This window comes from Brachyhypopomus gauderio, chromosome 2 (assembly GCF_052324685.1).
Source record: "Brachyhypopomus gauderio isolate BG-103 chromosome 2, BGAUD_0.2, whole genome shotgun sequence".
NCBI classification, from domain to species: domain Eukaryota; kingdom Metazoa; phylum Chordata; class Actinopteri; order Gymnotiformes; family Hypopomidae; genus Brachyhypopomus; species Brachyhypopomus gauderio.
In genome coordinates this window covers 1,572,263-1,594,191 of record NC_135212.1, presented here as the reverse complement: position 1 = coordinate 1,594,191, position 21,929 = coordinate 1,572,263, and the positions used below count along the sequence as shown (strand labels likewise).

At 49.3% G+C, this 21,929-nt stretch overlaps 2 protein-coding genes across 3 annotated transcripts in view; one reads left to right on the top strand and one right to left on the bottom strand.

Moving 5' to 3' along the window:
• Window positions 1-843: 843 nt before the first annotated feature.
• On the bottom strand, window positions 844-6,764 carry dnaja3a (DnaJ heat shock protein family (Hsp40) member A3a). Of its 2 annotated transcripts, XM_076981943.1 has the most exons (12): window positions 6,405-6,764; window positions 5,788-5,924; window positions 5,424-5,507; window positions 5,103-5,315; window positions 4,696-4,848; window positions 4,430-4,577; window positions 4,248-4,312; window positions 2,185-2,313; window positions 1,965-2,080; window positions 1,701-1,798; window positions 1,409-1,538; window positions 844-1,133 (listed from the first exon to the last, which is right to left on the bottom strand). In XM_076981943.1, the coding sequence occupies exons 1-11, from the start codon at window positions 6,610-6,612 to the stop codon at window positions 1,423-1,425; spliced, it is 1,467 nt and encodes a 488-aa protein (XP_076838058.1). In that variant the 5' UTR covers window positions 6,613-6,764; the 3' UTR covers window positions 844-1,133; window positions 1,409-1,422. The 2 variants fall into 2 exon arrangements, with proteins under 2 accessions (XP_076838058.1, XP_076838067.1); XM_076981952.1 differs by lacking the exon at window positions 1,409-1,538 and having other exon boundaries at window positions 6,405-6,759.
• A 204-nt stretch (window positions 6,765-6,968) lies between these two features.
• coro7 (coronin 7) overlaps window positions 6,969-21,929 on the top strand; it is a 111,333-nt gene continuing 96,372 nt past the window's right edge. The window contains exons 1-7 of the mRNA XM_076981891.1: window positions 6,969-7,126; window positions 8,966-9,062; window positions 9,563-9,643; window positions 9,926-9,996; window positions 11,574-11,757; window positions 13,136-13,212; window positions 17,050-17,100. Coding sequence (XP_076838006.1) covers window positions 7,067-7,126; window positions 8,966-9,062; window positions 9,563-9,643; window positions 9,926-9,996; window positions 11,574-11,757; window positions 13,136-13,212; window positions 17,050-17,100 — 621 coding nt within the window. The 5' untranslated portion in view covers window positions 6,969-7,066. The remainder of the gene's footprint in view (window positions 7,127-8,965; window positions 9,063-9,562; window positions 9,644-9,925; window positions 9,997-11,573; window positions 11,758-13,135; window positions 13,213-17,049; window positions 17,101-21,929) is intronic.

Genomic DNA, 21,929 nt, shown 5'->3' with positions numbered 1-21,929 from the left:
TGTATTATAACACCTTGCATCACCAACAGCAGATTCCAAAAGCAATAGACACATTACCCATCTCTTCTTACAAGTTGCACCTTTGATGCAGGGCTTATAGTGAATTATATTTTAGTAGTGGTTTAAATATTTACAGCTGAATTTGTAACTGCTATTGCTGACAATGGTCATACTTGGCTATAATATTAAAGGTGTTATGGTAGGTATTTATGCTCAAATCTATTTAATCTGAAACTGTTCATTCTTGAATAAATTCATAAATCTAAATTAAATGAACCTACATTGCGTTTTGTTTGATCACAAAAATAATTTTCCCATAATATTGTTTTACTAAACATACTATTAATTTACAACTGTTATACATATAGATTTTTAATATGTATCATTTTTTTTATCAACACTGACAAATTTTAAATAGTGACCGCTAATGTACAGAACTAATGAGGCAGGATAGAGATCACTGTAATTAGTGGGTTTTTTTTTTCCACCTTATTTTCAGTGTGATCAGAACTTTCAAGTTGACAAGGCACAGTCACCAGGAACTTCATCATACACAGCCTGTACAGAAAGGTCCGCTTGCATCACATCAGTGTACAACCATGGTACACATGGTACATTCAACCAAGACACACAGGTGCATGGATCACAGATCCAGAACTAGGATGTCAAATGATGTTTTGGCAAAATTTAGGAAAAATAAGGACAACTGCAGATTTTTTGATGGAAAAAGCTGTGTATATAACTATTGGCCATCATTAATTTCCAGAGAACATGTTGAGCATTTTCCTTGTGTCTGGGGTTTGGAGACTGTCGAGAGCCACCCACAGGCCTTAAGACACTGCATTATTTAGACATGTACCATCATCTCAAGTCGTGATAAACAGGCGTGTTTTTTTTTTTTTTTAACACACCTCCTCAAGGGGTGTGGGAAGCCAACAGTCGTAGGAATGAATGTCCCGAGCAGACCTGTCTTGTGCTACAGCTGCATGTGTTTGGGGTGAAGCGTGTGGTCACCACCGCGACCCCTCAATGTCTGTATTCTTGTGTCACTGCCACACACATCAGGCTGGCTACAGCTGTCCCGGGCCCTCAGCACCCACACCTGCTCCATCAGTTCCCTGTAGATCTTTTACCTGGGGAAATAGAGACCAATATGAGACCTGTTCTGTGTCCCTGAAGCATACAGCCCACAAGGTGCACCATTTAAAATAACTACTAGATAGGACATGTGCTTAATTAAGCAGCCATACAGGAAGATGGTGAAAGAGACTAAGCAATGTAGCATATGGGCTACAGCTAAAGGACAGCCACACACCAGGTGAGGATGTTTAATACGGAGCTGCAGACATGTCCACCGTGATGGTAATGAAGCGTGAGCTGCTGTCAGTCACACATCATCTACTCCTACCTGGTGTATGGCTGTCACGAGGAGCTAAACATTCTCTTTAATTTGGAGAAAAAGCCCTCCTCTTGGGTTTTCTCCCCCTCCATGGACCTGTCCTGCCCTGCCTCAGACTTTTTACCTCTGCTGCCCCCACCTGGATGGAGACACGTATGGCATGTCAGGCCAGCTGAATTTCTCATTTGATGAGGAGCGATTTAGCAATTAATCCCAGAACAGCATGTTTTATGCAGAAACGAAAACCCCATGATGAATAACGGGTAGTGCATGACGTCTGTGGTGTGTTCATGGTGTTTACCTGCCGTGGTAGAGGCGACACCATTGACGGTTCCCTCCACATCAGTCTCGTCTTCTGCATAGCTCATAATAAGGGCGCGCTGCCTGTCTGTCAGTATCCTACACAGCAGCAGAAAACAGTATTAGAAGAAGTTTATCCCTTCACAGAAATCAGTATTTGCATCAAGACTGAGAATGAATTATTTCTGAGTTTCCAGTTCATTAAGGTTTTCTTGTTTTAAAAGCCCGAAAGAATATATTATGGAAACAGCAAGTGGTCTCGTACTTTGGGACTCGGACTTTGACGTGGATGTAATGATCTCCAAAACCGTAGCCGCTGACACGTGGGATGCCCTTCCCAGAAAGCCTGATCTTCTGGTCTGCCTGGGTACCAGCGGCGATCTGCAAATCATTTCACCCCGGGGTTACCCACTGTTTCAACGTGCCTTCACATTCCAGAACCCCCACATGGGTGTCGCCCCTTGCTGGGGCCAGGACGGACTCACAGCGAGGTTGACCATCTCGTAGAGTCCTTGCGCTCGGACCGTGCCCCCCAGGAGAGCCTGAGCCACCGAGATGGAAACATCAGAGTGGATATCCGGCCCATCCCTCCTGAACACTGGACTCTTTTGGACCTGTGGGTCACACCAGGACACACTAGTACAGGAGATCATAGGCACATGATGAGCTCATTTCCTGGTACTTCAAGCATTACTTGTCTGGCCCGTCTCCTTTAGAATAAGAGCAGGTAGAGCAGGTATCATGTCCTTCATGACTTGTCTGCATTTTCATTTAAAGTGAGGTAACTCTGGACTTAAAAACCACTCAAGCACCAATATTTCTTCACTTCTGGCTTGATTTTTCTGTTGCATCTTATAAGGTACAGCTAGGGATTTACCATGCAATGGCGTGGTTCAAGCGTGGGTAAACATAGGGCAAAAAATTTCAACCTTACTATCCCTGTCATACAATGACGAACAGATAAAGGCAATGGTTTACATTAGACGGTAGTGTTGCACGGTATACCGATACTAGAGTACCGTCATTAAAAACGGTACAATACCCAATTTGCTTAGTATCGGTGCTATAGGACTGAGTTTTTTTTTTTTTTAAAGAGCAGTATTTCCAAAGAGTGCCACATGGGGGCAGTGTGCGCGTACAGCAGTGCAGTGCTTGCCTCCTCTCTGCAGAATAAGAAGAAAACGTCAGGGTTGCCAACTACACATGCATTTGACCATTTTCACACGCTCTCACGCCACACTTCCGATATCTCACGCCGGAAAAAAAAAATCTAGTTTATTTAGCTCTGATCCACATCTATGATTCAATGAGTTACTAGTTCGCTCTGGTGCCAACCACCACCAACACTTAATTTGTGTCCATTTTACGCTCGCTCAAATTTTGTAACTTCGCGCGCGCGCCGCAGCGCAATGAACAAGGTCATGTTTGCAGGGTTCATACACCTAAACAAGGTGGATTTCAAGCACTTGTACGTCACTTTCAAGGTCCATTTCAATATTTCCCAGCACGTTAAACTTAATTAAGTTAAATATTTATACATATACTCAAAATAATTCGCTTTTTAATAACATTATTTAATGGTGGTTTATTTTCAAAACGCCCAATCTTAACGTTTTCATGTTCCGTCCTGGAATTACAAGAGGCTCGTATTTGTTAACGTAATACAAGAGAACTGTTCAGACAGACAGCTATTTGTTGTGAAATGAAGTAGTTACAATTTCAAGCATTTTCAAGTACTTTAGCCTAAATTCCAGCACTTTTCAAACCTGAAACACAAAGCAACATTAAAATTCATCAGGTAAATGTTCCTTCCCCTGTTTTTGAGGTGTGTTTCTTTATACTACCACATTACGGTCACTCGTGAAAGTATAAACCTAGCTTAACACAACGAATCTGGCCAAACACCTGAAGGACCGGCACGCAAATTTGTACAAAGAATTCCAAGAGGTTGGTGATTATTCCCATTTCTAGTATTACTACAGTATACAATATTATGTGTATTATTTGTTTGTTGATTATGGTATCCTAGCAAATGTTTGTCATATTGGTTTAAGAGCCGTAAGTGCGACAGCATACAGGGAGAAAAAAAGAGTGATCGTAATACAACGGATCAATCATCTATGAATACTGACCTCTACTCCAATACTGAAGTTTTAGTTACTTAAAGACTTAAAGTTTTTTAAAGTATACTTAAAATACACTTTTTGCACTAGCCTTTTTTGACTTCTAAATGTGAATTCCAGAGCGCACTATTATTATTTATGTTAATTTATATTAATGTGCAATTATTTATTTTTCTGTTTTAATGTGGTAGGGACTACATCTTTTATTTAGTTGACATTTGTGAAACAAAATACAATATTCATGTTTATAAAAAATAATAATAAAAAGGCTTTAAAACGGAAATGAGCATAGAATGACGTTGGTATCGAAAATGGTATCGAATTTCAATATTCGTATCGTAAAGTATCGTATCGAAGTTGTAATTCTTAGTATCGTGACAACACTATTAGACAGGTATATACATTTTTAAAAATTGCTTACTCACCCTAAACGTAATGAAGATCTCTTTATTTCCCACAGGCATCCTGACCGTCTGCCCGTCCTCGATCCCTGCAAAAGCAACCGCTCTGTAGTCAGGACAAAGTTTGCACCTCATGTTACCATTTCACCCTTGCTGCCCCTGGCCACCTTCTGCGTGCGGCGCTGACCACTGTGCCCCGTACTCACCGGCGGGCACGGGCACCATGACGGTGCGCCTCTGCTTGGTCTGGCCCGTCCCACGACACGCTGTGCAGGGCGAGGTCACCACTGAGCCCCGCCCACCGCACCGCCTGCAAGTGGAGCGCATCACGAACGGTCCCGTGTTCACCGTCTCCTGCAAGATCACGCACAGACACGGTTCAGATAATGAAGAGTATTGTGTTTTATTTAACTCGCTGATACCCGGGCCTTGATGGGCGGAGTTTACATATTGCCCTGAAGGCGGGACTAACCATTCCGGTGCCATTGCAGTGGTTGCAGTGCTGAATCTTGGAGCCAGGTTCATGGCCTTTGCCATTACAGCGCTGGCAGGTGGCATCAATGTTCACCGTGATCTCCTTATTCACACCTTTGGCGGCCTGAATAAAGGTCAGCTCCATCACATACTGGTGGAAAAAACACAACAGATGACATATTTAACACAGTTAACACACAGGGGACAGCAAACATGTTTGTGATTTCTCTAAAATTGTCTGCAATATTCCTTCGACAGATGAGTCAATCATAATCTACCAAGTTAATAATTTTACTTGTTGGAATACATTTTCTTGTCAAGACCATAGTTCATCTATTATTAAACTACTTCATTATGTTACTTTATTTTTATTAATGAATAAGAACATTGGACTTTTGCGCTGACCTCCTGGGGCTGATCAAAGATCGCGTTAAAGTCCCCAAATCCTTTTGCGCCTGAAAACTCCCCGAAGATCTTGCGGAAAAGCTCCTCCGGATCCATGCTTGCTCCTCCGCCCCAGTACTGGCGCTGACCCGACCCGTGCCCAGCCCGACCCGCCTCGAACGCCGCCGAGCCGTATGCATCATACTGCTTCCTCTTCCCCTCGTCACTGAGCACCTACATTCAGAACAGGCCCGAGATGGAGGGGATATCACACCAGCACTAACGTGCACAAATCATTCAAAGTGTTGTGCTATTTTGTACAACGGTGGTTTAAAGACCAACCTCATAAGCTTCAGCGAGTTGTGCAAACTTCTCCTTGGCCTGAGGGTCATCTTTGTTTGTATCCGGATGATACTTCTTGGCCAGCTAAAATGGAAACAAATGATAGACATACACATTTAATAGAACCAATTCTACATCAGTGATGACTCATATGAGCATAACCATTTAGGAATTTTAAACTTTATTTCACAATAAATGAGCATAACATTTAATACTAGCGACAAGTTGTATCTGAACATTTCTTGAATATTGAGATACATCTTAGCTTATTGTTAATCTTTCATGTCACATAATCTATGACTCGGGTCTACGAGGCACATGTCTACCAGTGCAACAGTAGAGCTGGTTCAGTGTCGGGTCTTACTTGGTAATAGGCCTTCTTGATCTCTTTCTGGGATGCTGAGCGAGGAACCCCAAGAACCTGGTAGAAGTCCTGTTTGTTGCAGTCAGGGGCACTAGTGTGGAAAGACAGCTTGGGGATGATATGAGGAGAGTTCCTGCCTGGGAAGATTACGCGTGAAAAACTGAACTGCAGGATGTCAGACAGCTGAATGGCACATGATGATATCAACGAAACAGCTGCTTGACAAAAACTAGAGTTTGGTTACATTCATTATTCTGCCTGTTGACTGAAAGCTTAAATCACTGACCAACCGAACCAGAATGCTGAACTAGACAATACTAGTTGCCATATTTTACGGTGTTTACCGAAGGTTGCGTACTACACACGAGTATTACTCCATCAGGCGAGTATAGCAGCTGGCGAGGCTGTTGTGCGGCCGGGCTCCTCACACTGCACCAGGGACAGAAGCTTCTAGCAGGTAGCACGCTAGCTAACACACCAGTGCTGCACCAGGCGCTCTACTGGGTTCTAGTCTAATGTTAAGCGCGTATCCAGACAGTTTAATGTCCATATTCACATATTTATTACCGTTTATACCGAGTTATTACCGTTTGGTTGGCCAGGCCACACACACTCACCTGACAGCCCGCTCAATGTCACGGCGTTACCCGTCCCTTCTCCTGCCCTGCTGCCCCATGACCAGACCTCACGGGCCACACGGGTGGGCACAGCCCGGCCACCTCCACTGGGGCGGGACGAAAGAGCGGAAAACGTCCGCCGACGGCAGGAGGACACGGCGACGACTAGCCAACGTGGGGAACAGCGAGCGGCAGACGACGCCATCATTACCAACCAGCGGCCGTACGACAGTCGCGTCTGCGCATGCGTCACAGCTGACGCGCATGCGCGGAAACGTTTAAACAAAGATGTTTTTAGAAATGGAAGACAACCTGTTTAATTGGGAGACTGTGTCCTCGAGATAATAAGACCAGTCACGTCTAATCCCCTTACTAACTCAGAAAAGAGGAGAATAGTAAAGGTTGTGCAGTACAGGAGAATGACATCAGTATTATGTAGTCCCCACTTTGCTGAGTAAAATGTGGTTATGAAGTAATCTGATTCAATCTACACACGCTCAGGTGCGCAGATCTTGATTTAAAGTTCAGCAAATCACTGCAGGCTGCGCACATTGTGGGCGTTAAGGCTGCGCAACGAAAACGCAGGCGTTCAGCGCGAACAGACCCGAGAGTGACAACAGCAGACACCCGGAAGGTACGGAAAGAAAAGTGGGGCGACGAGAATGAATCGGTTCAAGACGTCAAAATTTAAGAATACGACTCCGAAAATCCCCAAGAAAGATGTGAGTAGTGCGGCTGCAAACGATGAGGATAAGGGTGGTTGTGTGGTGTCGGCTGAGCCCGCTGCTCGGTGGCGGTGAAGCTGCGAGGAGCGTCTGGAAATGTATGGAGGATGTTTTAACGTGTGACTTCCTCCTATATGCCCAAACCTGACTATATCTGGACATTACTCCAAACCTGACTATATCTGGACATTACTCCCCAGAAATCACACTCCTGTCACTGTGTGATACTCATGTCTCATTTTGACAGCTGTAATTCAGAGTTGTACGTTAGGAACGACTGAGCGGCTGATGCTGGCGTGAACTTAACATCTACGTTATTAGCCGCAAACAGATATTATTGTACAGTCTATTCAACTCATACACATTTTTTGTACTAATAGTTTTCTTGTTGCTGTATTGAAGGTTTTGGGGTTAGTTTTGTCTTTTGTGGTTTTTTGGAGACCTCTGACAGCACCTCTGACATTTCCTGCTGGAACGTGTTTAGTAGCTATGAGGAACCCTGCAGGAGATGAAAGTTGGACATCTTTGCATTACCTGGTTCTCTTGCACTTTCTGATAACTATACTACTACAAGCATGCCTCTTCTGTGAGGTTTGTTATTATGCAGAGTTGAAGTATCTCTGGAAGGACTTAGGCCCATGGCGGGCGTCTTTTTATGTTGTTCTCATCACCACAAAGGGTCGCTTTGAACTAACCACAACAGAAATGTCTTCATGTCAGGATGGATCCTGTTTGCACCTCAGTTGTTGTAAATGTGCCTTGATGAAATGACCGTATATAGAATTGGACCTCCCTAAGCAGCGTCCCACACCCGTCATGTGTCTCGTTTTGGGCGGCTGTGATACCCTGACTGAGAGCCTCATCTTGGAGGAGAAGTGTCTGTAGATGTGCAGACACACCGTCTTCACCACATCAGTTGGTGATGCCTCCGTGAGGTGTCTTGGTGTGATCTGACCCAGACTGCCATGCAGGTTTTGCAGACTGTGGTGGTGTGTGTCTGGAGGATGTGTGCGTATCTGTTGTCATACTGCAGCTGGTCAGCAGAGGGCCCCGTTTCAGCGTGGGCGCTTTGCTGTTGCGTGGCCCCGGAGCACGCTGCTGTACTGGCCCAGTGCCTGTCCCTCGTTAACATGCTGAAAGGGCGTGAGGAGCCTGCCTGTGCATCACAGGGAACCTTCAACACTTCCTCCATCTTCTGCTGATTCAAAATAAAGGACTTCCAGAATATGTGTGTGTGTGTGTGTGTGTGTGTGTGTGTGTGTGCGTGTGTGTGTGAGCAAGTGCGTGCGTCTGTATGTGAGGTTGTTTTCAACTGTCAAGAGTGCAACATCTCTCTTCATTTCCTCTTTCCGGTTTCTAGTGTTGTAATAGCTTTTTTTGTTTCCATCAATCAGAATCATGCATTTTCTTTCACTGCAAGAGACTTTTCTCTTGAACTTCGTCCAAAACTGCACTGTCCGACACAGTCAGCATATTGCTATTCACGCTTTAGTTTGTGGTCTGAGCTCTGTGTTTTCACCTTCTGTGGTGGACACACCCACAAGGGTTTCTCCGTCTCATGCCACAGACCCTCACCTCAGCCACAGTTACAGAGACGACCCACCCTCCTGTCCGCAGGAAACTTTCATGCTGAATCAGTGGCACTAGAGAATCAATGGCACATTGCAGTGCTTTCATAACGATTTTAAACACATTACCACTGCCTAAAGATTTCCTTAGACGCTACTGGTGAAATAAAACAGCTTGTGTGTGTGTGTGTGTGTATGTGTGTGTGTGTGTGTGTGTGTGTGTGTGCTTGAGTCCTGACTGACTGTTTGCCTTCTTCTCATTTCGCAGGGCTGGGTCTCCGGTGTTCGGGGCAGCACCCTCAGCTCTCAGGGCAACCAGATCAAAAGCAGTTGCACCCTCGTGGCCTTCGTGTCCGACCAGGCCGGTAAGAGGGCGTACCTGCCTAGCGTGACGTGCCTGTCCCTCTGGCATGCAGACACGCCTGCCCCGCTCCGGTATGCTTCCCACCTGCCTGAACACGTGGAAGCAGACGCCTCGCTCCACGGGCTCCCGTCCGCAGGAGCTGGTCCCAGATCAGCCTGCGGAAGTGGGAATGCCTGGTACAAAGAGCCAAAAACTGATCTGACGTCAGCGCAGGGCGCCTTGTGAAGCGCATTAGTGTTCTGGGGCTGCGTTAACGAGGTGCTCTGCTGACCTGCATCATGCCAGAGATGTTTTCATGCCTCGGGTCACGACAGGAAGGAAAGGAATTTGATCGCGGATCAACATGCTTAGTCTGGGATCCTGCTGTAATCCTGCCAATTTAATCCAGAATAGTATTTATTAAAGAGTACATAGATGTGGCAGATGGTTGGTTGGTTGGTTGGTTTTTATCGTTTGTTCTTTGCTGTCTCTCCTACTTTGACCCCTGCTTGTCCTCTTCAGGGGGGGGACAGTTGGGGGTGTGCTCAGTCAACCCTGGCCCCGATGGCAAATGGACAGTAGGTCAACTTCCATGTCATACTGGTAAGGCAGAAAATATATCCATCAGCTTCTCTTGTAATTACAGAACACGCAGTTTCTAGTCATTTTCACGTTGAACTCATTTTGAGGCTGAATATCAGCTCTTATGTTGGATTCAGATGTAATAGACAACGCAGCCTGTTAAGCTGTGACCTGATTTTGACTGGCCTGCATGAATCAGGAAAATGACTTTGTATACCAGAAATACACTTAAGTGCATCTATGACCTACTTGAGTGTGCCCTCGTTTTCTCTTCTGTCTACCTGCTCCCTCCCTCCACCTTAGACCAGGTCACTGATTTGGACTTCTCCCCGTTTGACGACCGTCTCCTGGCCACCTGCTCAGCGGACGAGACGGTAAGTGTGTGGTGCTCCATCGCGGATGCTTTGCAGCTCACTATGTGCTCTGTGTAGCCGTCACCTGAGCCCCAGGGTTGGTTCCAGGAAGCCCTAAGCTTAGGTTAAAAAATGTAAATGTGCCGTATTTTGTCAATTGTGATTTTTTTCACCGAAATCGAAATTTGTCCTCCATTTTTAACCCATCTGTGCAGTTAGAACACACACACACACTAGTGATTACTAGGGGGCTGTGGATCACACGTGCCCAGAGCGGTGGGCAGCCCTAGCCCGGCGCCTGGGGAGCAGTTGGGGTTTGGTGCCTTGCTCAAGGGCACCTCAGTCATGGCCTCAGGTCTGGTTAATCGAACCCACGACCCTCCGGTCACAAGACCAGTTCCCTAACACCAGACCATGACTCTCTCGGTCAAGGATACCCTAGGGTAAATTCCAGAAGGCCATAGGGTTAATTTCAGGATACCCTAGGGTAAATTCCAGAAGGCCATAGGGTTAATTCAGGATACCCTAGGGTAAATTCCAGAAGGCCATAGGGTTAATTTCAGTATACCCTAGGGTAAATTCCAGGAGGCCATAGGGTTAATTTCAGGATACCCTAGGGTAAATTCCAGAAGGCCATAGGGTTAATTTCAGGATACCCTAGGGTAAATTCCAGAAGGCCATAGGGTTAATTTCAGGATACCCTAGGGTAAATTTCCAGAAGGCCATAGGGTTAATTTCAGGATACCCTAGGGTTAATTCCAGAAGGCCATAGGGTTAATTTCAGGATACCCTAGGGTAAATTCCAGAAGGCCATAGGGTTAATTTCAGGATACCCTAGGGTAAATTCCAGAAGGCCCCTGCTGTGAGCAGGCAGCTTTGTGTTTTCCTCCCTGTTCTTCTGTTGTCGGAGACGTGGAGTACGTTGTCCGGTTTGGCACACGTCTCTGTAAGGTCCTAAGCGCCAGGGTCCTGTCCTGCCATGTGGGCTACACACCCTTCCCTGACCCGTTTGATTTGGTGTGGCCGTACCTCCAGGCGCCATTTTGAAGAAGTGTGTATTTTAGCGGCGTGGCGCTGCAGGCAGCTGTGGAGACGCTGGCCGGGCCACAGTCGTCCCGGGGCAGTTCCTCACCGCACTGAAGAAAATACCAGAGTGAACGCTCAACAGAGTGGGAGCCAAACCAGTTCCACAAGCACACATGAAACACACGAACGTTCTCCTAGAGGAGAGCAGACCGCTCTCCTCACTCAGCACTGGGTTTGAGTCCACATCTGGGTCACACCTGACTCCTCCAGTCTCAGTGTGCCAAGACGTGTTCTTCTAACTGTGTGTGTGTGTGTGTGTGTGTGTGTGTGTGTGTCTGTCTCTCTCTCTCTCTTTCTCTCTCCCTTTCTCTCTCTCTCTCTCCCTTTCTCTCTCTCTTTCTCTCTCTCTCTCTTTCTTTCTCTCTTTCTTTCTTTCACTCTCTCTCTCTTTCTCTCTCTCTCTCTCTTTCTCTCTCTCTCTCTTTCTCTCCCGTTCTCTCTCTCTCTTTCTCTCTCTCTCTCCCTCTCTCTCTCTCTCTCTCTCTCTCTCTCTCTCTCTCTCTCTCTCTCAGGTGAAGGTGTGGCGTGTGTGTGAGCCAGGCCAGCAGCAGGCTGCCAGTGCTGAGGTGGCCCTGATGCCTCACGATGGCAGACTGGAGCTGGTGCTTTTCCACCCGGCCGCCTCAGGCCTACTGGCCGTGGCCTCCAGCAGGGGCCTCCAGGTGTGGGACACCAGCAGGGACGCGGCCCTGGCAGGTACGCTCAAACCTACGCCCACTCCGCCTTCGGAAGCCTCATTTACTTGTTTCCATTACCCAACATTGTTCTACACTTTGAAGCAAACCACGTTTTTTGTCTCTGTCCTCTGTGCTCTGATCTGTGCGGAGTCTGTTGTGTTTGTGTGTGTTTTAATCTGGTGTGTGAGGCCTTGTTTTTGACCTGCCCAGCCCCTGATTGCTTCCAGGGCTGCCTTACACAGTCCCCAGGGGTGTAAGCTGGAGCGGCTGAGGTAAATGATTTGAGCCCAGTGGCCCTACAGACAGGCTCTCTGGGTCTCCGACCCTGGTCCTCATGATGGCTGCTACTCACTACTGCCACCTACTGGCCAGACCCCTCCATCTCTCACCACAGCCCCACCCCTCACAGTTGTTTGTTTGTTTGTTTGTTTTTTGTGAATGCCTTTCCTCATAACCTGTGTGGAGCACCTGCTTTTGTCACATCACATACATACGTTTATCATGTTTTTTGTTATCGTTTAGTGTGATGTCTATTTAGAGTCTCCGTTCTTTAACGTTCTTTGACTCGGATCTTTGACGTTCGTGGTAACTCGAGTCAAAGCGTCCACACCCTGAGGGTGCTCGGCTCTCTTGCGTGACACGTGAGCGTGTGGCACTTCCTGGCGAGGGCTGGCGTGGCGTGCCCGCCCACACACGCTTTCACCTCTCCCCCTCTAACACACGTCTGTCCCACTGTCTTCACCTCGCACGCCTTCATGGACACGTCCCCCGCGTGTTCCCCGTGCACCGTGTCCCTGTCATGCACGATTGTGCACACCTCTCTGTGCACTTTGCTGGTGCGATCCCTGCGCTGTGTATTGGGGGAGTCGTTTGGCCAAAGACGGCTCAAATGCTTTTTTGTGTACCCTGAAAGTGGTCAGTCAGCCAGCGTCAATTCAGCCTGTGCTTTGGTAGATTGGTGCTAAATTTGCCATAACTGATTGTTTTACCTACATCGAGAATCAGTTTGAACTGAATGTGAAGTTCTTTTATTGCTGAAATAACCTTACAGTTTGCGTAAACAATTTCTCTTAATACTACAAATGTCACATCTCTCAGTTTAAAACAGGTTTTACATTAAGACAGCCATCATTCTATCATTGTGTTCTGTAATTATGCAGTCCTGTTAGTTATGGCCGCCTCACGGCCCCACTGCAGAACTTCAAGGAGAAATGATGAACTCTGACCCTTGGCTGTATAGGACTGACAACACTAAGGGTTGCTAAAAATCATTTTAGCTACTGTTTGGTCTTACTGCAGTTTCTTTAATTTCCTAACCCATTTAAGGTGTGTGTGTGTGTGTGTGTGTGTGTGTGTGTGTGTGTGTGTGTGTGTGTGTGTGTGTGTGTGTGAGACAGTCCTTGAGCAGCACACGGATCAGTTGCAGGGTCTAGCCTGGAAAGAAGATGGCTCTCTAATGGCTACGTCCTGCAAGGTGAGTCTGGACAAGGAGCACTTGGACCACACAAAGCTAGATCAGCACAAGGGACGGGCACAGGCACTGAAAACAGTTACAGCTACACAAATAGTAGTTCCCAAAATAGTTCACAACCGTCACTGCACTGGTCTGCCAGTAGAGGTCACCAAAGTGCCTCTGTGTTCAGAGTGAAGCAGAAGCAGAGATGTCGGGGCTGTGTGCTCTTCCCCCCACCTATGTGAGCGTGGACGGTGTGGTTAGCAGGTCCCCGGGGGGGGCTCTCATAAACGGAGGAGGTTTCTCCTGCCTTGCACGCAGCAGCAGATTCCTCGAGAGGCTGGAGCCAGGAAACGCCTGAGAACCTCACTGAACCTCACTGAACCTCACTGCTCTGAATCAGATCCTGGAGATCAGATTTGTGTAGATTGGAGATGTGTCAACTGGAGTTATTATTAGGGACCCAGCCAGCCAGTGTGAGTGAGAGACGCAGGAGTGTTGCACTGCCTGAGGTAAGAAACGGCTGCAGACGCACTTCCTAGTGTCGTGCAACAGTAATTAACACTTGACGAGGATGCTTAATGAGTCTGATCAATGCTGAGGGCCCCCAGCACGTCTCACCAAGGGTGAGGGTGGAGGGTGGAGGGTGTGTGGGTGGAACACACAGATGGAGGAGGTTTTAGGCAGAGCTTGAAGTAGACCAGAATACATCTGAATATCTACTGTACCTTCCTTTGTGCGTTGTTCAGGCCCGGTGTTGTTTTTAGACTCGCGTGTCCAATAAAAACCTGCCTAATATACAGCCGCAAAAGAATTCGCCTTCCTGGAAATTCTAAAAGGCTGACGTATCGTAACTGACATGTAGGGCATTTTTTTTCATCGCAGTATTTCTTTTCCATGCAAAGATCGCATAGGACGGTTGAGTAAAGGCACACGTGCGTGCTCTCACGCGGGGGTCCGTGCTGCGTGTGAAACCATAGCGTGTCCCATGCAGGTGACCGGACCTCTGTCCACGCCAGAGCGTCTGAGCGTCCACTGTGCGCTGGATGTGCTGAGTGAACTTGGGTCGAGGTTCCAACGCCGGTTCTACAGCCTGTAACGGGGGAGTGCAATATCCTCCCCGTAGCCCTGCACATGTTGACTGCCACAGGCCACAGGCAATGCCAGGGCGGTGTTCCAGTTTGGGCAAAACATCCCAACCACTCAGCATTGAGAGGCAGTTGGGGCATAAGCGCCATGTCACATATGGGGCCACATGTGCAGCAGGGGCAATAGGGGCAGATCTACGTACACACTGGGCCCCCCCTCGCCCCCCCGGGCCCACACCTCTCCCCACGGAACCAGTTCAGCCAAGACAGAAAGACCAACATCTCAGGGGGGGTGTTAGAAAAACAGGAAAACGACGGGTTGACTAGAGAAACGTGAGACTAGATCACAGAGCGGCTCCAGGGGTCCTGCCCTTCACGGGAGGAACCGAGAAGACCCTTCAGTCCGCCCTCTCACCACCTTATTAAAGCACATCGTCCAGGCCAACATGTGTGTCCAATACGGTCCAATTCCTGGGCAGACGTGTGGAGGTGTGTATTCTGTGGCACAAGGACTGTGTGCCCAGGCTGCCTATTGTACGCCTGGTTGTGGGGTTGTTTGGTTTATCACAGCCGTGCCATTAGGAGGCTGTTGGGGTCTGATGGGGTCTGGTGGGGTCTGATGGGGTCTGATGGAGGCTGATGGGGGCTGATGGGGTCTGGTGGGGTCTGATGGGGTCTGGTGGGGTCTGGTGGGGTCTGATGGGGTCTGGTGGGGTCTGGTGGGGTCTGTTGGGGTCTGGTGGGGTCTGGTGGGGTCTGTTGGGGTCTGGTGGGGTCTGATGGGGTCTGATGGGGTCTGGTGGGGTCTGATGGAGGCTGATGGGGGCTGATGGAGTCTAGGACATGGCCAGTGTTCGGGTTCTGTTGAACTTTTTCATGTGGCTGTGAGAAGCCACACCCTAAAGCTCCTTAGTCTCCTCATGTGCTTCTGTTTCTTTTTATTTCCTTGATAAGTCGACAGGATCTCAGTTGGTTCAGTTCCACAGCAGAAGTTTGACAGAACTGTTTGACATTGACAATGGCTGATTTACAGGCCATTGTAACGCATGTTGCCCAGGGTTACAGGCGTCCAGCAGTAGCCTCTGAGTGCACATGGTTGGTGTGTGTCACTGGAGTGTTGGGTTAGGCCCGTGGATAGTGTGTGTGTCACTGGAGTGTTGGGTTAGGCCCATGGTTAGTGTGTGTCACTGGAGTGTTGGGTTAGGCCCGTGGTTAGTGTGTGTCACTGGAGTGTTGGGTTAGGCCCGTGGATAGTGTGTGTGTCACTGGAGTGTTGGGTTAGGCCCGTGGATAGTGTGTGTGTCACTGGAGTGTTGGGTTAGGCCCGTGGATAGTGTGTGTGTCACTGGAGTGTTGGGTTAGGCCCGTGGATAGTGTGTGTGTCACTGGAGTGTTGGGTTAGGCCCGTGGTTAGTGTGTGTCACTGGAGTGTTGGGTTAGGCCCGTGGATAGTGTGTGTGTCACTGGAATGTTGGGTTAGGCCCGTAGATAGTGTGTGTGTCACTGGAGTGTTGGGTTAGGCCCGTGGATAGTGTGTGTGTCACTGGAGTGTTGGGTTAGGCCCATGGTTAGTGTGTGTCACTGGAGTGTTGGGTTAGGCCCGTGGTTAGTGTGTGTCACTGGAGTGTTGGGTTAGGCCCGTGGATAGTGTGTGTGTCACTGGAGTGTTGGGTTAGGCCCGTGGATAGTGTGTGTCACTGGAGTGTTGGGTTAGGCCCGTGGATAGTGTGTGTGTCACTGGAGTGTTGGGTTAGGCCCGTGGATAGTGTGTGTGTCACTGGAGTGTTGGGTTAGGCCCGTAGATAGTGTGTGTGTCACTGGAGTGTTGGGTTAGGCCCGTAGATAGTGTGTGTGTCACTGGAGTGTTGGGTTAGGCCCGTGGTTAGTGTGTGTCACTGGAGTGTTGGGTTAGGCCCGTGGATAGTGTGTGTCACTGGAGTGTTGGGTTAGGCCCGTGGACAGTGTGTTCGTCACTGGAGTGTTGGGTTAGGCCCGTGGATAGTGTTTGTCACTGGAGTGTTGGGTTAGGCCCGTGGTTAGTGTGTGTCACTGGAGTGTTGGGTTAGGCTCGTGGTTAGTGTGTGTCACTGGAGTGTTGGGTTAGGCCCGTGGTTAGTGTGTGTCACTGGAGTGTTGGGTTAGGCCCGTGATCGGTGAGTGAAAGTGTGAGGCTGCATCAGATTTACACCCTATTATCTTGTCACCTACACATGCGTGAACATCCATGAGTGTGGGGCAGCTGTCGTGTGTTTTTGTGTACATGATCAAATGGTTTTAAGCTTCTCTCAACGTTTTCTTCTGCTCTTTGCGATGAAGAATGTCGACTGTCCTGCATTCTGTGTCTGTGCATTAGTGAAATGTTCGCAGGGCTTTAGCAGGGGGCTTCCTGCTGTCCCGGCTTGTTTATGGTGTGTTGTGGTGTGCACTGTGTATCTGCAGTGTGCTCCAGTGGCCACGCCCCCTCCGTCTGCAGCTCGTGGGTGGGCCGCCTCTCTGTGACGCGCTGCAGTCTTGATTAGGTCTGTGTTGGGGTGACTGATAGGAGAGACTAACCCAGTCACAGCCTGGTCGTGATAGTCTTCATTTTCCCTTAATCAGGTGCGATTCGACTGGTGTGTGAACACGGAGGCTCAGTGCAGTGTGGTCTGCACGTTGGTGTGTGCGTCTGCCGTGCGCGTTCCCTCGGGGGAGTGTGTGTAGCTCAGTGGTCATAGGGGCTTATGATGTGATGTGTGATCTTGTCTCATCTGTGCTTCTGTCTCTCCACCAGGACAAGAACCTGCGCATCTTTGATCCCCGAGCCCAGCTGAACGCCGTGCAGGTAACCACCCCCAACCCCCCACCCCCGTCTCTCTCTCTCTCTCTCTCTCTCTCTCTCTCTCTCTCTCTTTCTCTCTCTCTCTTCCCCTTGTAAACATCACCACAACTGCATACATCACCCTGCATTGGTGCAACTGTGAATAAACGGTAAACTGCATGACAATAACAGCTGGGGGAGAAATAGTCCCAGCAGAAGGGGGTGTAGATATGGAATAGTCCCAGCAGAAGGGGGTGTAGATATGGAATATCTGCCCGGGCTCTGAAACAAACACAAAACAAACGTGTTTCACCGTTCACTATTCTTTTCCTTCTACCCTCACGGTGTGTGTAAGTGTGTCCATGTGAGCGTTCTGCGGTACAGAGATGTCCACTGGGCCGTGGTGGCCCGAGGGATCAGCTGGGCGGTGCCGGGACTCTTCTCAGCTCCAGCACGCTTTTTAAACCCAGCAGGTTGAAGCAGGTGTGCTTGAGCAGATTCTGTCAGGCTGGCCCGAACGCTGCTCCCGGGAACACCCGCCTGGACCGTTCTGTTTCACGGGTGAGCCAAAGGCGTAGGCTGAACTGGCAACCAAAGAGCGAAAGATCGGAGAAGTTGTTGCTGCTCGTGTGTGTGTGTGTGTGTGTGTGTGTGTGTGTGTGTGTGTGTGTGTGTGTGTGTGTGTATGTGTGTATGTGTGGTGTGTGTGTGTGTGTATGTGTGTATGTGTGTATGTGTGTGTATGTGTGTGTATGTGTGTGTGTGTGTGTACTGGATCCGGTACCATTTCCACCTTTATCCCTGACCTCAGATATCCCACACTTTCAAAATTTCATTTTAATTTAACCAACCCACCCAGATCTGTCTGAAAACCAGAACCAGGTGTGTTCTGTTAGAGGTGTAACTCATCAGGCGCCGGGTGAGTTCACGCCCCCCCCCCCCCCCCCCCCCCCCCCCCCCCCCCCCCCCCCCACCTCCCCTCACTCCTCTCTGTTCCCCCATGGCTCGGTGAGACAGACCCACACTACACCGCAGTCATGACCCCCCCCCCCATTCATCCCCGCTCCGATACCCTACGCCGTGGCGAACCGTGAGAATTGTGCGTTGATGCCCCACGAGCGGTAGCGTGGCCATGACCCTTCCAGACGCTCGTCTTCCTCACCGGAGAGGAGCTCGGGAGAGGCCGGCCCGGCCGGGTTAATCAGTGCCGACGTGTGGAGCAGGAACAGGGAAGTAGAGAAGGACTGTGGCGCCATCGCAGACCAAACATTCCCACCCAGCCGAGGTGTGCGGCCGGCCGGCCCCCCGCCGAGGTGGGTAGTCATGGGTGGATCGATACAGCGCTCCCTCAAACAACACGGAGGGTTAAACATTAGCCCTCTCCCCTCTGGGTAAACGTTTGGAGGTGTGTGGAAGTGTGTGGGGCTGTGACGCGTCTGTGAAAGGGTTGGTGTCCGGGGCTGACGCTGCTGGCGGAAGCTGTCTTATCGTTTGCACACAAACGGCCTTTGTCCAGCTTTTACTGAGTTACTGTGGGCCTGTTCTGCTGTCTCTGGGTCGACTTTTCTCTTGGCTTTTAATCTACTTTTCTAATCAGCGCAGCTCATTTTGCAGTGTGAGTGACTTTCCCTGCAGCAACGCGTGCTTGTTTTGAATTGGACGGGCTGCCAGAGTCTCCTTCTGCGGTCTCTCGTGACCTTTTCCTAACCCCACTCGTGGGCGTAGATGGGAGCCAGTTCTGTGGCATAGTTTAGTGCTGACGGCCCAGCGTCTGGTGGGTGACGGACGGCGTAGCTGGCACGCTGGTGGCGTCTGGGCCTGGCCTGCCGGATGGTGCTGGGGAGGGCGAATGCGTTCACCTCCACCAGGAAGGCCTGGCGTGGGGCGAGAGGAAGAGGTAGGAGGGGAACTCCACGCATCTGAGTAAAATGAGTGAAGAATGAATGAAGTTCTGACTCCATATCCCATATCCCCCTCCCCCACTTCTTTGCACCAAGTGTGTGTGTGTGTGTGTGTCCATAATCTCTGCTAGATTCCTGTATTTGAGGGATTGCAGCTTTGCCACCACTCCCGTTAACAATGCGATCGCTTGGGCGCTTTTCAAAGAGGCGTCCTGGCCCGGTCCGAGCAGCAGGCACGATGAGCCGTGGAAGCGCCACATACCGCAACGCCAGACAGTGCGGCCTCTCCTCTCCTCCAGCGCCCTCTCGCCACACCCGGGCCCCTCTCCGAGCGCCGCAGCAGACGGGCGGCGGTGTAAACAGCGGGCCGAGACGTGTCTGGTGCCCGCCGTCTCCGTTATGGTCATTTGTCATCATGGAGACGGGCCACCTCCTCCCGGCTTCCGCTGAGGCCTGTTATCAAAGACACGCTGGTGCGGGGGGGGGGGGGGGGGGTGGGGGGGAAGAAAATAAAAAGAGTCGTGCCCTTTTTGGGAGGCGTGAGGCAGCCATGCCCTGGGGCTGCACTGCCCGCCCGACACCGGTGCCCTCACCAACGCGCCCGCTGAGACAGACAGGTAGGGCAAAAATAGACGTTAAGTGTAGCTTTGAGCGCGGCGTGTTTACAGGAAGAAGGTCGGGTGGCTGGGGACGAGGAGGGCGAGCTGCCATGCTGTGGGCACGTGTGTGTGTGTGTGTGTGTGTGTGTGTGTGTGTGTGTGTGTGTGTGTGTGTGTGTGTGTGTGTGTGTGTGTGTGTGTGTGACTGAACATGGCCGTGGCTTTCGTGTTTGGAATGGCAGCGGACCAGTCGGTCTTGCAGCCTCTGTGACCTCAGCGGGGTCGCTTGGTCCGGTACCTGCCGCTCTCTGCGAGCGTGTCCTCCGTGGCCCAGAACTAGATGCACCGCCTCCGCTTTTAGCTGGAAGGCCTGATGAAGGGCTGCTGGACGGAGCATGCCTGGCAGAAGAGAAGAGTGTGTGTGTGTGTGTGTGTGTGTGTGTGTACATGTGTGCGTGTGTCTGCGTGTGTTTCAAATGACAGAAATTACAGAGCTCAGAATACTCCTCATAGTTTGGGACCGCTGGCTGTTGGCTGCAGGGATTGAGAGATGTGGTCTCTGGCAGAAGAAGGAGACAGGAAAGAGAATATTTTCTGGACTTGCGGGCCAGATTCCAGATTTCTTGATTCCGTCGTTGACTTCTGCCGCCTTTCAGTGAAATTAGAGAGGCCCTGGACCGGGAACGTGCACAAGGAAGTAAAAGGAGCAGGGAACGAACAAGAACACGTGTCCCGGGTGGACCTGCGAGGCGAGCCGGAGTCCTCTCTGCTGAAGCGTCTCCGCTGCTTTGACGCGTGTGCTTGAGCTAACTTGCTGCTCAGCCCTTTGTGAGTTATCTGAGCAGACAGTCAGGACGCACTGTGCAGGGTGGTGGGTTGGGAGGGGGAGTTTCTTTTTTTATTTCCTCACATTTACACCTTGGCAAGTCATTTGTGTTGGGCAGTAAATTAGTCCTGCTTTGTTTGAAGTGGCTCAGTGTCATGGTGCCCATATTCCATTGGCTAGGCCCAACCCTAACATGTATTTTTCACCATTCTGACACTCGGTGGCCACTTAATTGGTTACACATCATTAACGCATGCAGACATGACCAACACCACATGCTGAAGTTCCTGATTATTTCAGAAACTGCTGTTCTACTGGGAGTTTCACTCCGTCTCCAGGAGTTATGGAGAATGGTCTGGAAAAGAGAAAGTGTCCAATGAGCACCAGTTCTTTTGTTGATACCAGAAAGGCAACAGTGACTTAACCACTCATTACATCTGTGGTGTGCAGAAGAGCATCTTGAATGCACAAATCATCAAACCTTGAAGAAGATGGGCTACAGCAGCAGAAGACCACACCGGGTACCACTTCTGTTAGCTGAGATCATCAGCTAGGGTTGTTACTCACAATGGCTCACCAAAATTGGACAACAGCATACTGGAAAACCCAGCCTGATCTGATAAATCTCAATTTCTGGCCTTTGGATGGTGAGGTCAGAGTTGGGCGTAAACAACATCAAAGCATGGATCCATCTTTCCTTGTATCAGCGGTTCGCACTGGTGGTGGTGTGTTGGTGTGGTGAATGGTGGTGTTGTTGACCATCTTCTGAGGGCTCCTTCCAGCAGTATAGTGCTCCATGTCACTAAGCTCAGATCATCCCCCAACTGGTTTCTTGAAGATGACTGTTGAGCTCACTGTACTCAAATGGCCTCACCAGTCAGCAGATGTCAGTCTAATAGAGTCCCTCTGGGATGGGATGGAATAGAAGATTTGCATCATGGATTTACAGCTGGCAAATCTGCAGTGAATACAAGGCGCTTTCATGTCAATATGGAACAAGATCTCTGAGAAATCTGATGATTTTATGTGACAAAAGATTAGGCAAAATCAGCTGTGGACCTAGACTCTGTGTGTGTGTGTGTGTGTGTGTGTGTGTGTGTGTGTGTGTGTGTGTGTGTGTGTGTGTGTGAAATGTATATAAAGATATTAAAAATGTAGTGAAGTACACAAAGTTTCAAGGGAGAAATATGAGAAAGACAATGAAATTCTGTCGGACTGAAGTACTCATGAACTGAAGTACTCATGAACTGAAGTACTCATGACTTAACTTGCTGTGTGCTCACAGCTAGCAGACAGCACTCCTAGAGATGTGCTCTGCTTGTGCCTAACAAATCCATAAGTGAACAACCTCCCTTTATAATAGAGCTTGTTTAGACTGCAGGAATGTTCATCACTAACACTGTGTTCTACAACGTCAACGTTATGAAATATGAAATATCCCAACCGTTAAACTATTTCTTCTCCCTTTGCCAAGAACGTGACATCGTATCATGCGAAAGCCTTCGTCGGATCCTGAGAGGTGAGATT